This window comes from Malaya genurostris, chromosome 3 (assembly GCF_030247185.1).
Source record: "Malaya genurostris strain Urasoe2022 chromosome 3, Malgen_1.1, whole genome shotgun sequence".
In the NCBI taxonomy this organism is placed as follows: Eukaryota; Metazoa; Arthropoda; class Insecta; order Diptera; family Culicidae; genus Malaya; species Malaya genurostris.
Window position 1 is genome coordinate 288,430,959 of NC_080572.1, and position 17,325 is coordinate 288,448,283.

At 37.9% G+C, this 17,325-nt stretch overlaps 1 protein-coding gene across 7 annotated transcripts in view; it reads right to left on the reverse strand.

Annotated features, from left to right (window-relative positions):
- Positions 1-269: 269 nt before the first annotated feature.
- The window catches only part of LOC131438976 (potassium voltage-gated channel subfamily H member 6), a 422,022-nt gene continuing 404,966 nt past the window's right edge, over positions 270-17,325 (reverse strand). For 6 of the 7 annotated variants that reach the window (XM_058609420.1, XM_058609424.1, XM_058609419.1 and 3 more), the window contains 8 exons: positions 15,524-15,717; positions 14,768-14,859; positions 14,576-14,688; positions 14,334-14,408; positions 2,192-2,483; positions 1,750-2,109; positions 1,564-1,678; positions 270-1,503 (listed from right to left, as the gene is read on the reverse strand). In XM_058609420.1, the coding sequence (XP_058465403.1) occupies positions 1,465-1,503; positions 1,564-1,678; positions 1,750-2,109; positions 2,192-2,483; positions 14,334-14,408; positions 14,576-14,688; positions 14,768-14,859; positions 15,524-15,717 (1,280 nt within the window). In that variant the 3' untranslated portion in view covers positions 270-1,464. The remainder of the gene's footprint in view (positions 1,504-1,563; positions 1,679-1,749; positions 2,110-2,191; positions 2,484-14,333; positions 14,409-14,575; positions 14,689-14,767; positions 14,860-15,523; positions 15,718-17,325) is intronic. The other variant, XM_058609421.1, reaches the window with a different exon arrangement.

The window sequence follows — 17,325 nt, forward strand, 5'->3', positions numbered from 1 at the left end:
AAAAACTTTAATTTAGATTATTTCTTTTAGTTGCGTTCTTTTTAAAAAGAATCAAAGCAAATTTAATACACCTGTATCATTGTTTGATTACCATATTATTACCATAAGAGTTAAAAATGATGCCCAATGAATAATATTTACGTATGGAACTAAAGAGCCATGTGCCGCTTGGTCTAATTTTTTCTAACTCAATAAGGAAGGTGATATAAGTAATACAAAAAACCAGCTTCTGATGACTGGTTTACTCCTTGACACTGAAAAGCTTGAAATTTGCATTGCATTTTCATCTCGTAAGGTATATTTTCCGCACATTGTTTTTTTTATAAAGTTTATTTGTTCAGTTCTTTCAATGCTTTTGTTTTGTGTGATGTTTTTGTTTACTCTGCTTGGAATGGTGAAACGTAATAATGCAGTTATCTTTCGAAAAAGGACGAATGAAAAAAAATCAATTGAAGGCCAAACAACACCTTCCGGGGAAGCGATCTCGATCGCGACTATTTTGTTAGTGTTAGTAAATGCGTTACTGTAAATATGAGTGTTGAATGTGTTTTCTTTTTCAACGAGGTGAGTGTGAGTAAGTTAAGGGGGAACGTGTTTATGTGTGTTTGTGATTTCGTTAGAACTTTATTTCAATATCTTTGTCTGTATTGTAAATGTTCACTGTTTTGCTGTTTTGTTTTCGCAGTTTTCGGAGTTCGGTGTAAGTGTGTGAGCGTGTGTGTGGGTCTCTGTTGTGTTGGTTTTGAAAAGAGAAAATATATTTTACTGATGCAGTCGCTAGCTGCCGCACTAGAGTTTTGTTGATTAAATCAAACTTGAACAATGGGAAAACATTGTCCAACGGCTCAAAACCGAATAGCATTACCGGTTTTGCATACTTTCTGTTGTTACATCAAGCAGAAATGACTAAATCGAATGCACCCTAGAGGAAAAGTGAAAAATTGTGTCTAAGAAAATGACGAACTCATTTTCGGGAAAAGTATTATTCATTTACGATAACAAGTCTCTATTAACGATGAACTTTCGGTTCTCGGCTCGAAGCATAACCAATCAATAATAATAAACGGTCATGGTTGGAATGAAAATGTAGCTGGTGTCGTCTCATTTTCCATTTTCCGCTACAATCACTGCTCCTCAACTATGCGTGTTTTGTTTTGTCGGCTAATTTTTGTCTTTTGTTTTATTAGTTTATATTTGCTCTTCGTAAAAATTTACTGATATTTCGTATAAAGTATGTTCAGTATTTATATGAAAAAAATGTACAATTGCTTGCTGATTCGTAGCTTCCTCTAACTTTTAGAATCGATCGATAAAGGATGAAGTTCCGAAATGATTACCAAGCAGTATTTACATAACATTACACGGCTAAACGAGCTAAAGTAGTTTTTTTTTCTATTTTATGCTAGAATGAGACAGATGCTACCCCTTTTCCTACTGACTGGTGAAATGTTTGCTATCCGTCTGCTATTGTGGCTTCTCTTGGGTGAGAGAGTGTTTACTGTCCTGAAACGAAGAGCATAAAGAGTGTTTAGTTTTCCTGCACGCGTATCGAAAAGCACTCACTGCCTGATCAATTTCGTCCAGCGATTCGAGCTTGGCGATTGGTGCGAAAATATTCCAATTGTGACCCTCCGGGGCATCGTCCATTGGTTGATTAAATGAGGAAAATTTTGAGCACCTGCGAAAGAACACAACAACAAAAAATCAAGTTTCCGGTTCATCACAGAGATGAAGGGAGAATGACAGTACTTGAAAAGGCTTTTCTCGTTGGCGCATTCGGGCTGTGAGACGGACCGCTGCACGTTGGTTCGTTGTTGCGCTTGCTGGTGCTTGGCCATGCTGCCGACCGGATCACCGGTTCCACTGACACCGACACCGACGCACATGTCGAAGGAGAAGTCACTCTCGGACGGTTGATACGATGACATACCGGTCTTGCCGGACTGCTGCAGTTGCTGCTGTTGGTTCTGCAGTTGCTGCTGGTGGAACTGGAACTGCATCTGCTGTTGCTGGTGCAGAATGTCCAGGATTGTTCTGATATCTTTCTTTAAGCTACCTTCTAAGTTGTCTAATCTTATCGTTAAATCAGATAATTGATTTGTTACTGATCTGTAGAGGAAAAATAAAAATTACATTCATTAGGAACCGGAAGGAATCGGTGACTGTCAGACGAACTGTCTATTGAACCTACCCTACATTATCCTGATGGCGCAGGGGATCACCGACAAGCCTCTGATGTTGGTAACTGCCACCCGACGGCGGATGATACGGGTCCTTCTCCTGGCTGTACTTGATGTTCAGATCTACTGTACACGTTGTGCAGAGAGTGTCGGGACGGCCCACGGGCGGTTCCTTGGAACTGCACATGCAGGCCCGATTGCTGATGGCACTTAGAGTGACGGTATCCAGTGCTCCCTTCGGCGACAGGTGATCACTGGGCGGACTGTGCTTGTGCGAGCTTTTGGGGCTTTCGTTAGGAGATGCTGAAAAAGGGAAAACATCGGATGGATTTGTTTGCAAAAACTAGAGCTTAACAGAAGCTAACATGGCAAACAATTGTTTGCAAAATCTGTTATGGAAACATTGAGCATCACGTAAAACTATTTAATGTTTTTTTTTTGTAAACAGTTTTTAGCAGGTGCGCACATTTATCCGTCAAACTTGACGGAGGATGCAAGAAAAAAAAAAGCTAACACGTAATATTTATTAAAAGGGAATATTTTAAAACAAACTTATGATGACAACTGTTCCTTTTTTAATCTTTCACGGTCTTGAATTGAGCTGAAAGAATATAGGTTCTCATGCAACTTTAAAACAAACCGATTACGAGAGATGATGGCACAGGGTAATCTGTTCCAGGGCCTGTTGCAACCTGTTAAGCCCTGGTGGGTAATTTTTCGTATTCCTTAGTTCTTATGAAAATGATATTTATCCTCAAAAGTGAAAGATCGATTTTGTTTCGATATAACCTTGCATGAAACGCGTAAATTCGAAGTTCGAAACGTTTTCGGTATTTTGTTTTAAAACAAAAGTGTGGGTTAAACACGACATAAAACTACTGTGGAGCTGTTCGAACTGTATTTATTTATTTATTTATTTATTTTTTGTGCCAACAGATTAGATTTATCCAAATGATACATATTGCACGGTATCGTAAACTAATTTATCATACTATCTTCTGTAAATATCTATAATTTAACCCTCCATTCATAAGGAAAGTTGGCTGGCGAAAAATTTTGAAAATAAGTTTACGTTTCGTCTTCGACTCATCAGTGCGTCAGCAGATTAGGTTGAACTGCTGACGCAAACCCCGGATCAACATAATTCGCTAGCAGACGTAAAGTTAATGCTATTTGCAAGACACTTTTTTCTTACACAAGAAGTGTAACGTCTAAACTGACGTCTCGAACGAAACAAGTTTCGGCTTACTGGCCGTACAGATTGTGGTAATTTGGATTATGTTGATCCTGGGATTTGCGTCAGCAGTTCAACATAATCTGCTGACGCACTGATGAGTCGAAGACGAAACGTAAACTCAAGTAAAAATGGTTATGTGCACCTAGCATAAATTTGGGGGTAAAAGCAAACTTTTTCCCCTTCAAATTACCACTTGAAAATAAGTTTTTTACAGTGCTGCGGGACAAATGAAAATCGAATACATTTGAACAAACGTTGAATGATCGACACATACTAGCAAATGGTTCATTAAATCCATAGTTTGTTCTAGCACGAGAGATTATGAAGAAAAAGTTTAACCGCAAGTTACGACGATGGATATTGAAGCTTAGCTGTGGAAGAAGATCGACACAATCAATTCGGAATTGGATCAAATCCGCAATAAAAATGGCTTTGGAAGTATCCCGGCGAACTGATAACAAATCAAGGTTGATGAGTCTACAACGATTTTCGTAGCTTGGAAGGTTGGTTGCATCTCTCCATGGCAGACGACGCAAATCAAAACGGTGAACAGCTACTATTCGCAGCATATCGGTTTGATATTATGGTGCCCTAAGTCCTAGCATCCTAAAAGCTTTAGAAATAGTATATTGAATATGATTTTTGAAATTGAGCTTAGAATCTAATAACACTCCTAAATACTTGATTTATGAAACTCGTTCCAAGACCGCTGTCGAAATAGAGTAGTCATACGTGATCGTGTTTCGTTGGCGAATGAATGATATGACGGAACATTTTGAGGCGTTTAGTACCATCCTGTTAACATTGCACCAGTTATAGAAAACATTTAACTGAGTTTGTAAGAAAGCGGAATCTTCAGAATCCTTGATGAGATGGAACAATTTGAAATCATCGGCAAATGATAGCTTCATGCATTTCAGCGAAAAATTCAAGTCGTTGAGGTATAATAAGAATATTAACGGTCCTAGATAGCTTCCTTGTGGAACTCCGGAGTAGACGTAGAATTACTCTAAGTACAGGGTCCGCCATCTAACATTTTTTTTTAACTAGCGGTTATTTTGACATTGGTAACCTTAATGTCACTTCTGATTTGACAGATACTTAGTTTTATCCTTCCGCTGAACGAAAATGGTTGTGTATACGCTTGAGGAAAGTGTGAAAGTAGTGCAGTTTTACTTTGCACATTATGGTAATGTTGCGGATTGTGTGCGAGCAAAAGTCATCTTCTCGGATGAGGCACATTTTCATCTCGGCGGGTATGTTAATAAGCACAATTGTCGCATCTGGGGGACGGAAAACCCGCACGTTATCATGGAGAAGCCGATGCATCCTCAGAGAGTGACGCTTTGGTGCGGATTTTGGTCTGGCGGCATCATTGGGCGCCATGATCAGCGATTGGTTCTTCCCGTTACTTGAAGAGGAAGACTAGGACACCATTTGGCTCCAGCAAGACGGCGCTCCGTACCACACAGCCAACGCGATCTTCTGCGCACAGTCTTCGAAGTCGAAATTCGGATGTCGTTTGGCCGCCTCGGGGCTGTGATTTGACGCCGTTAGACTATTATCTTTGGGGGGCTGTCAAAGATAAGTGCCTTGAAGGACAACATTCGTGCAGCCATAGCTGAAATAAAACTGCATACAATCGAAAATGTACTAAAAAACTGGACCGACCGTATGGCGTACTGCAAGGCCAGCCAAGGCAGCCATTTGAATGAAATTATATTCCACAATTAACCGGAAAGCTGGTACTTTGATCAAAATCACTGCCAATATTTGTTTTGAATATTATGGCAGCAGTCTTTTGTATTCCGTATAATCTTTTTTGTGTCGGCGAATTTCTAAAATTATTTCTTTGAAAATATTGGTTACCCTAACCGTTTAGTTTAACTGGGGTTGATAATGTAGTGTGCTGAACTCGTTCATCTAGTACTCCATGATCGACGCCATCGTACATTTCCTCGAATACTAAGAGCAAATTCAGCAGCTGCAAGATTCATATGGGTGGTCTTTAATGTAAATGAAACTGAAACAAACGTATCCCCAGCAATCCGTTTTAGTTTTATTTATTCGACCAGTTCTACTGTCAAATTTAAAACTGGTATACATTGCCGTTCTATTTTTTCTATATTTGAAACACAGATAAAACGCTGCTGCCAGTTTATTTTGTTATAATTTCTAGATTTAAATTTTAAAACTGACATAAACTATGCATCTAGAACTAGAACACTCCTGAATATGCCATAATATCGTTTTCGTTTATTGATCAGAGCAGCCCGAGAGCTGACCCAGAGTCGCCCATACAATTTTTCGCTCTACACGGAAAATAAAAACTACCTGTTATTTGAGTTCTTTTTACTTAATTTTGAGTTCTTTTGAATCTTTTCTTCCGTTCGCTCCTTCCATTGTTGTCAAAATACAAAGAGCAAAACCACCCAACAGCGAGAGTTTCGTTCAATAAGCCAAAATTAAGCAAACCGTACCAACTTGAAATTGAGTCAATATGACTCAACTGTAGAGTAAATATAACTTACCATTGGGTAGATATAACTAATTTTCAAGTACTTTTTTCCACGTGCCTTACGGAAACTACCTAGAGCCACTTTACCAAAAAATAGGTTATTGAACGGAACCCCCAAATTGGGTGGAATGTACTTAAAATTAGGTTGTTTTGCGGTTCCGTGTAGGGTTGCTTTAGATCGGACTCCAATTGCGTAGTTTCGCTCTGAAAATTTTCTCGGGTCGCACCACGCCATCTATGCGAGTTTGTTTTTTTTTTTTCTTTCTTTATGAGTTGTTCCCGCATACGCATGGCTGCCTAAACGCTGCTAGCTGGAAAAATATGACTGGCAGACATTCTGGTGACCGACTGCCTCATCGCTGCCAGATATAGAACTCAAACGATACAACCGTATCCACCAGGATTTTTCCACATTGAAATCTTTGACATTTTCAGCGAAGGTGAGAAGATGAAACGTTCGGCTTACTTAGATACAGGCGACTTTGTTGTGTCAAATTGGATTTGACAACCGTCACTGAATCAATTTTGGTAGCCGTCTGGTGGCCATGGCTGCCCAGGTAACCAAAACGCTATGCGAGTTGTTTAGAGCGCGTACCACGTGTTCGTTTTACTCGGAGTCAAAGTCGCACACGTGTAACGAAAAAAAAACGATTTTCGATCAAAATGTTTCTCTTGTGAATCGAACGGCGCGCAGAATAAATCAATTTCAAGCATCATTTTCCGGTAGTCCGCTCCTCTATAATTTTTACGTGAATGACATTGACAGCTGTCTAGTAACCCCATGTACACTAAGACAATTGGCAGATGATGGCGTGGTTTCAGTTACTGGACCCAAAGCTATTGATCTGCATAAACCATTGCAAGATACCTTAGATAACTTGTCCGATTGGGCTGTTCATCTTGGTATCGAATTCTCTGCGGAGAAAACAGAGTTAGTCGTCTTTTCAAGAAAGCATGATCCCGCGCAGCTTCAGCTCCATATGATGGGAAGAATGATCCAACAGGTTTTAACTTTTAAATACCTCGGGGTGTGGTTCGATTCCAAATGCACGTGGGGAGGACACATTAGGTTTCTGATAACAAAATGCCAACAAAGAGTAAATTTTCTTCGAACAATAACAGGATCTTGGTGGGGTGCTCATCCGGAAGATCTAATAAAATTGTATCAGACAACGATACTTTCAGTGATGGAATATGGATGCGTTTGCTTTCGTTCCGCTGCAAACTCTCATATTATCAAACTGGAGCGAATTCAGTATCGTTGTTTGCGAATTGCTTTAGGGTGCATGCATTCGACACATACAATGAGTCTTGAAGTTCTGGCGGGAGTTCTTCCATTAAAAGATCGATTTTGGGAGCTTTCATCACGCCTGCTAATAAGATGTGAGGTGCTGAATCCCATGGTAATTAATAATTTCGAACGACTAGTCGAGCTTCGATCTCAAACAAAATTCATGACAGTATATTTTAACCATATGTCACAGGAAATCAACCCTTCAAGATATATTCCTATCCGTGTCAGCCTCCTAAATGTCCCTGACTCAACTTTATTTTTCGATACATCCATGCAGCGCGAAGTGCGTGGAATCCCGGATCATCTACGTTCGACGGAAATCCCAAAAATATTTTCAAGTAAGTTCAGGCATATTGACTCTGAGAATATGTTTTACACGGACGGATCGCGAATTGAAGAAGCGACAGGGTTTGGTATGTTCAACAATAATGTTTCGGCCTCATTTAGGCTTCAAGAACCTGCATCTGTTTATATAGCAGAGCTAGCAGCAGTTCAATATAGTTTGAGTGTAATCGTCACATTAATTCCAAACCATTATTTCCTCTTCACAGATAGTCTGAGTGCAATTGAAGCCATTCGCTCAAACATGACTGGCAAGACTGAACCGTTTTTCCTGGGCAAAATAAAACAGTGCCTGAACGACATATTGAACAATAATTATCTAATCACTATAGTCTGGGTCCCGGCTCATTGCTCCATTCCTGGCAATGAAAGAGCCGATATTTTAGCCAAACGTGGTGCTATTGAGGGTGAAATTTATGAGAGACCAATTGCTTTCAACGAATTCTATAGCTCGTCTCGCCAAAGAACACTTGCCAGCTGGCAAGCTTCTTGGGATAAAGATGATCTGGGTCGGTGGATGCACTCAATTATTCCGAAAATATCGACAAAGGCATGGTTCAGGGGACTGGATGTGAGTAGAGATTTCATTCGTGTGATGTCTAGACTCATGTCCAATCACTACACGTTAGATGCACATCTCCTTCGAATTGGGCTCTCCGAGACTAATCATTGTGCTTGTGGCGAAGGTTATCGAGATATTGATCATGTCGTTTGGACATGCGTGGAGTATCGTGATGTCAGATCTCAACTAATAAATTCTTTGCGTACCCAAGGTAGACTATCCAATATCCCAGTTCGAGACATTCTTGCTTGTCGTGACCTTTCATACATGAAACTTATTTATCATTTCATAAAGAAAACTGGAGTTTCAATTTAATAAAGGCCCCTTTCAAGACTTAGTTCTGATCCCAGCTGCGTCCATGAGTTCAACCAATAGCTAAATTAGAATAAAAATAATGTAATGATACAAACAAACTCGAAACAGTTTATGAAATTATTAACAAAATGTCTGAAAATAACAGCTTATTTTATAATTTATAGAAGTTAATCGTTTGGTTCAAATAATATTTCCGAGTAGATTTCATAATTAATGACGAGTTACCTAAGATGATATTTAAGTAATAAGAGAATATGTTTTAATAAATGCAAAACGTTGTGACTATGTTAGAATTAAATTAGGATAAGAATATTATGTAAAAGTGATGCTACGGCGAAGAAAAACTTATGTAAACTGCCTTAAGAAATAAACGTATTTATGAAAAAAAAAAATCATTTTCCGGTAATTAAAATACTCGAAATAATCGAATACTACGTAAATAGAGATATATAATCCGTAGTGGTGCAAAGGAATATAGATCTAGATTGAATAATAGTTGTTAAGACATCGGAAACAAATCTGAGAGTGGATTAGATCCGGAAATATTATTTGTGTATTATGATGGTAAGAACTAGAGATGGTCGGGTAAGCAATTTTCCAAACCCGACTAGTACTCAATCGAAAATAAAAAATCTTTCCACGTATCCGACTCGAACCCGAAAAAAAACTGAAACCCGAACAAACTGTTTTACCCGAACCCGACTCGGATACTTAAAATGAAAAAATCGTTACTCGTACCCGACCCGAAACCGACAAACAATTTTTTTCTGTACCCGAAACACGACCATCTCCAGTACGAACACAAACAAATATACAGACTAGACAGTGACTAATATTTTTTAGTTCCATCGAGGTCCCCCGTGAACTGGCAACAGTGATGTTGAACTAGTAGCACTGCTGAGTTACCGTTTGCTTACAGTGCGAATGTCAAATTCACAAAATGTTAGATGACTGTTTCAAATTACATGCATGCACCGCACCGTTTCATGTGATTATAGTGTGTTATTCTCGAGTAGATCAGTAGGCGACAAAAAATTGTGATCTTATTGTTTGGATAAATATAAATTCGGCGTCCAAAACCAGTCCAAACACAAATGTGGAAAGAAATAATCTCATTGCGGTTCAAGAAAAAAAAACTAGGAAATCAAAATTCCCTATGTATCTCGACGATTCCGGAACAAGAATTTTATCAATTTAATATTTTTGGTTTTGCTTGCAGAATTTATCGAATCAGGCAGCAAAATAAAATTCTAATGAAAAACGTGCGTAATCTACCTAGCAGTGAGATGATACCTTTTTTTATCAATCAGCATGTGTTTTCTGCATTAATGTTCTTCGTTGTGTTTATTTCATGAAATTATTTTGATGATTAAATTATTAAACTGCAAGACGAATCGAGAATAGAAATTGCATGAAATCTTAAAATTATTCATTTCAATCTAAACGTATGACAATCGATTAAGCATTCCATGAGATGTAGAAGTTTAAGTTTTTGAATATTTTACTCATTATTTATGGTACTTCCAGAAACGATATTCAGATACCAGCATAACTAAAAATAGTTCGTTTGTCCATGAATTAGAATGACGAATAAATTGAAATAGTTTTGAACCCAATTTTGAAGAGTTTTTGGTATCGTCATTCTCTATGACGGTTTAAATTATAAAAACTCATCCACCTGTAATTTTAAAATTAGAAGTCGTAATCCCTGTAATTTTAAAATTAGAATTCGGAAATCGATGTAGCCGAAGTCAATTAAATTCGCTTGATTGATCATTAGATTCGAAATTTTTGAAAATCAGTGTAGCCTTCCGGGATCGGAAATCGAACACCGGTAAAACTGAAATAAGTTTATTTGGTCGCCGACTCTCAAAATCTGTGAACCCGATAAACACGGTAAATTTACGTGAAATTTTTACACTAATCACCCTTTATCTCCTGAACTGGAAGTCGGATCTGATTAAAAAACTAACAGTTTTTATGGGACCTTAAGGGCTGAGGCCAGTGTGTTTCAGAGCGCTTTAGAGGGCTGATTTTCTCAAAAACGGTGACGAACATAAAAAAAACCCAACTGACAATCTCTTAGAAAATTAGTTTAGATTATTCTGTGTAAATTTCAGAATGATTCATTGCCTTTAGCGATCGGGAAAGTCTTTTTTCCGAAGGAATAATTGCATAGCTGAAGACGGCAACTTTCAACTTGTGAATTGAATATCTCGCCTTCAAAGGCATGCATCAAAAATCTATCCTGACAATGACTATATAATTTAATTTAGATGCGATTAGTTCATAAAAACATATATGTTGTCTCGATAAAAATGAAGTAAATGTTATTTTTGTGAAGGTAAGTCGATTTCTATAGCGGCTCCATTGTTTTCTGCTCCAGTTCCCTAGTAACGTAACGAAACATGAGAGAGAAATAAAATCGGCTCACCAAGGTTGCCAAACAAGCGGTAGCTTTATTGGATTTTATGTGATTTAGTCAAAGTTGTAACCGAAAATATCAACACTTTCTTGGGCATCCGGTCACATCGAGAGTCATTTTGTACATTGGTGAGAGAGCATGCGAGCCACGTGGTTTAACACGACCTACTGGCCTCAGCCCTTACAAGTTTGACTACATCACATAAAAAATTCAATAAAGCTACCGCTTGTTTGGCAGCCTTTTTGAGCCGATTTTATTTCTCTCTTATGTTTCGTTACGGTACCAGGAAACTAGAGCAGAAAAAATGGCGACTTACCTTCACAAAAATAACATACACTTCATTTTTATCGCGATAACACCTATGTTTTTATGCATTTTTATCGCATCTAAATAAATTTTCTAACCATTGTCAGGATAGATTTTTGATGCATGCCTTTGAAGGCGAGATATTCAATAAACAAGTTGAAAGTTGCCTTTTTTTAAGTAAATGAATCATTCTGAAATTTTACACAGAATAATCTAAACTAATTTTCTAAGGGATTGTCAATTGGGTTTTTTGATATTCGCCATCGTTTCTTAGAAAATCAGATTTGAAACGTGAAAATAGTCCTCTAAAACACCCTAAAACACACTAGCCTCAGTCCTTAAGGGCTATTTTTGATATTTATTAAAACAAAATTAAAAAAAAAACCCTACTGCTGATGGAAAATAATTTGTTGATTTGTCCTAGGACAGGACCAGACAACTGACTTCTTTTTCCATAAAAATATTTCTCTTTTTTCCGTTTGCTCTCTGTTATAAATAATATATTCCTCGCGATCGCTGTTGCCAGTAGAGATAATTATTCATTCTGAAAAGCTGCTCCCCTTCTAACATGCGATTATTTATCATTTGAAAGCACTTAGACAAATATTATATCGGTAAAAAATTATCGCTCTGAATCAATTTTGATCAGATGCTTGTTTTAAAGAATTTTAATTTTTTAAAACTCTTATTTTTGTGTATAACTTTGCTTCCGCCGTTTTCCGATAGGTGGCTGTACCGGCTGAGGCGGGTAAAAATACATAGACGATAATGCCTTTGAAGTGAGTGTGTACAGTGCCTAACGAATTGTCATCGCCGTTTCAGTGACAGTTGTTCTTGTTTTCGTATTATTCACGCTCGAAAATGTCTGTTTATATGCGAAATTCTCGCCATTTGCGGGAAGATTTACTTTGCTGTTACAATTCGAAAAAAAAATGCAGCTGAAGCGCATCGAAAGCTCTCAGAAACTTACGGTGATGCTGCTCTGAGTGAAAGAACGTGTCGGAAGTGGTTTCAACGTTTTGAAAATGGTGATTTCGATGTCGAAGACAAACACGGTGGTGGAAGAGAAAAAACCTCCAAAGATGAACAACTAGAAGCATTGCTTGATGAAGATTCGTGCCAAACCCACGAAGAGCTTGCCGAATCGTTGGGAGTGAGTCAGCAAGCCATTTCAAAACGTCTCAAGGCCCTGGGCATGATTCAGAAAGAAGGAAACTGGGTGCCGTACGAGTTGAAACCGAGGAACATCGAGCGCCGTCTATTTGTATGTGAGCAACTGAGCAGCAGGTTATGATTTGTATTTTGTGGGATCAGCTCGGTGTGATTTACTACGAGCTCTTAAAACCGGGTGAAACCATCACAAGAGATCGTTACCGAACGCAACTGATGCGCCTTAGTTGCGCGCTAAAAGAAAAGCGGCCACAATATCAAGAGCTACAGGACTAAGTCATCCTCCAACACGACAATGTTCGGCCTCACGTCGCAAAAGTGGTCGAAAACTACCTGTAACTGCTGAAATGAGAAGTCTTGCCCCACCCGCCGTATTCCCCAGATGTCGCCCCTTCTGACTTCCACCTATTCCGTTCGATGGCACACGGCCTGGCAGATCAAAATTTTCAATCCTTCGAATAGTTGAAAAATGGATTGCTCTAAAGAGGACTCCTTTTTTCGAGCCGGGACCCAAAAATTTGCTTAAAAGATGGGAGAAAGTTGTCGCTAGCGACGGACAATACTTTGAATAATACATCTGTAAGCACTTTTTCGCAATAAAGCTTTTAATTTTGGAAAAAAACGATAAAGTATCCAACATATTCAATTTGAGAAAAATACTAACTAACAGAAGTATTCAAAGATTTGGTTCTCAAGTACAACCAACATAATCAATATTGTCGTCTATATCACACTTCTTGATTTCAGGCTTTCTCTTTGGCTCTGCAGTAATATTAATTTCAACAACTTGTACTTGCTTATGTCAATTTCAACCAATCACGAGCTGGTTTGAAACTGGGTCTCGAAGTGGATTAACAATTGTCCTGTTCTGTCCTAGATATCAGTTTTAAATTTGAAAGAAGAACTGTTCGAATAAATAAAACTAGAACGATTTGCTGGGAATACGTTTGTTCCAGTTTCAGTTCTATTATAGTTCTCCAATATAAAAATACCAGCTGCTGAATTTGCTCTGAGGTTTTTCACGAACATGACATAACCCCTCAAAATGATCAAGATGAACATCGTTTGACAGCTATCAGTGGTTTATGGTTATGTTCATTCTTGAATTTCATCCAAATCTGGTCTCTACTCAGTATTGTTTAGCAAATCATCATGAATAGGTTAATTTTAGAACAACGCTTCCAAATCAGTGATAAATTAGAACTGTTTATAGCGCAAAATTCTTTTCAGTGATGATGATGATGTCCGAAATTATATTAAAATGTTAAATGACAAGAAACTATCTACCAAATAAAAAAAATTAAAACTTCCATACTCTGTTGGCGCAGTTTAACTTGACACTCGCAATGAGATGTGTTTTTTTTCTCAAATTAAGATGACAAAAGCGTGAGTTAAATATCATGCATTATATTATTAGTATAAAAACATGTCTTCATAAACGAAATTCTCCATTTATTGTACAATGAGGGAAGTGAATCAAATTCGTCAGATTAATAATAATGAAAAATGCTTGTTCTTGTTTCTGACAGAGACTTCTCTGTGAATCAATAATAATGATTTTCTACAAAGCGACGCAAATTCGTGCTCAAAGCAATTTAATAATGAATGCTTTTTAGGTACGACGCAGATTAAATGCCAACAAAAAATAATTGAACATGGTAAAAGTTTCTTTTTTAATGATAATTCTGAACTCATAAATCACGCACACACACGCAATCAATTTACAGGCAACTTCCGAAGAATTAACAGAATTAACAACTCTGCAAAGCATCATAATTCTTAGTTATCTCATTGCGGTCATCGATTCCATTTTGCAATTTGCGCAAATCAGCAAATTATAATAGTTTCATCCGGTCACAACAGGAAATAAAAACGGCTGCTAACAAGGACACATCGAAATGCAACAATTATGCAATTTATGACACACAACATCGAAGTAGGCGTTAGAACGTTAGACTGATCACGTAGGAGGCGACTAGCTTACCACAAGTACTGGTTAGTGGTTGATGTTTGTTCGATCTAAGATCGGGTATGCTTCGCTTTATATGAGACATCATTCCTATAAATTTGACATTTAAGAAAAAAAAAATGAAGATTTGAAAGATGAAGATATGCCTTGAAAGTGCACTATAGGTAGGTGAATCTTATCAATTCAACGCGCAGAGTGCTTGCGTGGAGTTCGGAAGCTCGAACTAATAAGATTACGACCGACGGTTGTCGACTTACCTGATATAGAAAACTTTCGATCGTCATCGAAGTTAGTGCTCAATTGTCCCGAACTTCTATCATTTGGAATATCACATTTCGTCTGACTCTGTCTCTGATGATGCACCGTGCTTCTGTGTTTGTGTGTGTGGAAAATAAACAAAACATGTGTTAGTAAAACTGCTTCTACCCAAAATTGCTTCAAAAACTCACATCCTTCTAACGTAGGACCGCGAGTCGCTGTCCCTATCCTGTGACCCGATTCGCATATGTCGATGCCTTAACTCTATTCCCGCTTGCTCCTCCTGGTGATGATAATGATGGATAGCAAGATAGAGAAGGAATAGATAGGAAAACCAGACCGAGAGGAAAAATAAATGCGTTCAGCAGAATTCGCAACGACTGCTTGGATGCAGTTCTATGTGCGTCTATAGCAAATAAAGAAGGGAGGTAAAACAGATTTAAAGTTGGCAGAAACCAAAATGTGTTCTGGAAAACTATCATCCCAAACAAAGGAGCTACTTTTCCTTCCTGGTGTGGAACATAAACTGGCCGTGCAACGAAAACGGAGCAAAATTGTTCAAGCCATGATAAAGTGCTGTCATTCCATTTTAGATAACTAATGTCACTACACGCCTCTCATTTTGCTATCGTTCTGCAGCATTCGAATCTTGATCAATACGGTAAATGAACGTGAATATTTTAAGGCTATCTATTGAAAATTGTTGCTTGACTAATTTCTAAATCTAAACATTCGTCTGCAAATTTTATTTTTATTCTAACAGTTGATAACCAAATCAAAGTTTTAAAGAATGATAAATCTAGCAAAGGTAAAGGCTAAAACTATAGCTATTAAATCGTGCAACTTGATATAAAAATTGGTACAAAAATAAATCAAGCATAAATTTAATGGAATCACTACTACTACGGGTTAAATAGTGTATGAAAAGTTTTGGAATGTAGACTCACATCTCTCATATTATACGTAATTTCCAAACTATTTACAAAACTATCATAAAACTCCGGAAATAAATCTAACACGTCTAATAAGTCATCTCTATGAATCTTATGTAGATCACAATAAGTTAATGCTTTAACATTACTATTCGATTTTCCCAGCGTCGCATGCGTGCAGGGATTTTCGCCGAATATATCATCTTTCCCTGCAATAAACAAAAAAGAAAATATATGTAATTATTGAAACATTAGATATTAGGTGAGTTGGTTTTTTTTTTCAGTAATCTCATATTCAAGCGAAGTTCCGGAGGGTTCGATTAATGCGATTCAGTTCAAAACGTCAAGCCTAATGAGCGTTCCACCAAGCAATGCGTTGTGACGATAATTCTGCTGATTAACAAATTAGAGTTTCGTAGAATACAGGTAATTTGAAGTTAGTTTCATTGCAACTTAGTTTGAGTATCTCAACAGCATTCAGCCACCATTAGAATGATGAAGGACAAAGTGGAACTCAAATGTTGATACTTAACCTGCTTCACGGAAGCACGCCTACTCATCGGATTCTTCCATAGCGACACGGAATTGGTGATCTGGATAGGTATGACATATAGGATTTGCTAAGAGCCAAACCGGGGTAGTTTCTTAAAAAATTCGAGCGTTGTGAAAGGTTAATTATGTCGATTCTATGCTTAGTTTATTCTAGTACCAACTTAACTTTAGAAAGCTACAACAAGCTTCCGTTATTTGGTTGCGGTTTACTATAACCTTGAACAACCTTTACGATCATTCGATTTGATGTTTAGTCTTTCGTTTACACTGGTTCATGTTTTGATTTAACTTAACCAGTTGAGCTATGACCGTTTGAAATTAGCTTGAAGTTCAAATGAAAACCTCACGGAGCGTTTACATTGGTGTTTTGTTGGGAGTGAATACGACAAAGACTTGGTAATGAACTTTTGCGTGAGCAAAATATCTAAACATAGTTAGCAAGAAAAAAATAGAGCATATTGTAAGCTACAACATTACTTAACAACAGCAAATGTAGAAGTTGCTACTCGATAACACATGGACTGAAAAGTCCCGGGCCTAACACATAGATGGCGCTTGGCGTCACCTTTTCTTCAGTTAATACTAACCTCTAAAAGACTGCTGTTAAAATTCCATCATATTCTATTCATTAGATTGTAAGTTAGTGTGCTCAAAGTGATGCTACTTTTGTTATTTTCAGAGCAATGGATCAAAAACAATTTCTTGTTTTAATTTTACACTGCTTCTGGATGGGAAAAAAATACCGTTCAAGCGAAGCAATAGCTTGAAAAGTGTTATGGAGACTCCGCTACATTAGAAACAACAATAAAACGTTGGTTTGCTGACTTCAAACGTGGTCGTAGAGACACCGATGATGCAGAACGCAGTGGACGTCGAAATGAGGCGATAACACCAGAAAACTTTTAAAAAATCTACAAAATCGTTTTGAATGATCGAAAAGTGAAGTTGCGTGAGTTAGCTGACATCGTAAAGATATCGTAAAGAACGTGTTGGCTTTATATTGCTTGAGCACTTGACTATGAGGAAGCTTTGTTCAAAGTGGGTGCCGAGTTTGCTCACTGTCGACCAAAAACGAGAACGTGTTGATGATTCTGAGCAGTGTTCGGCCATGTTTAAACGTTACAAACCGGAATTTTTGCGTCGATATATGACAATGGATGAAACATGGATTTATCACTTCACTCCGGTATCAAAACCTGAGTGGAACCTCGTCCAAAGCACAAAAATTGGCTGGAAAGGCCCCAGTATTTTAGGACGTGCGTGGT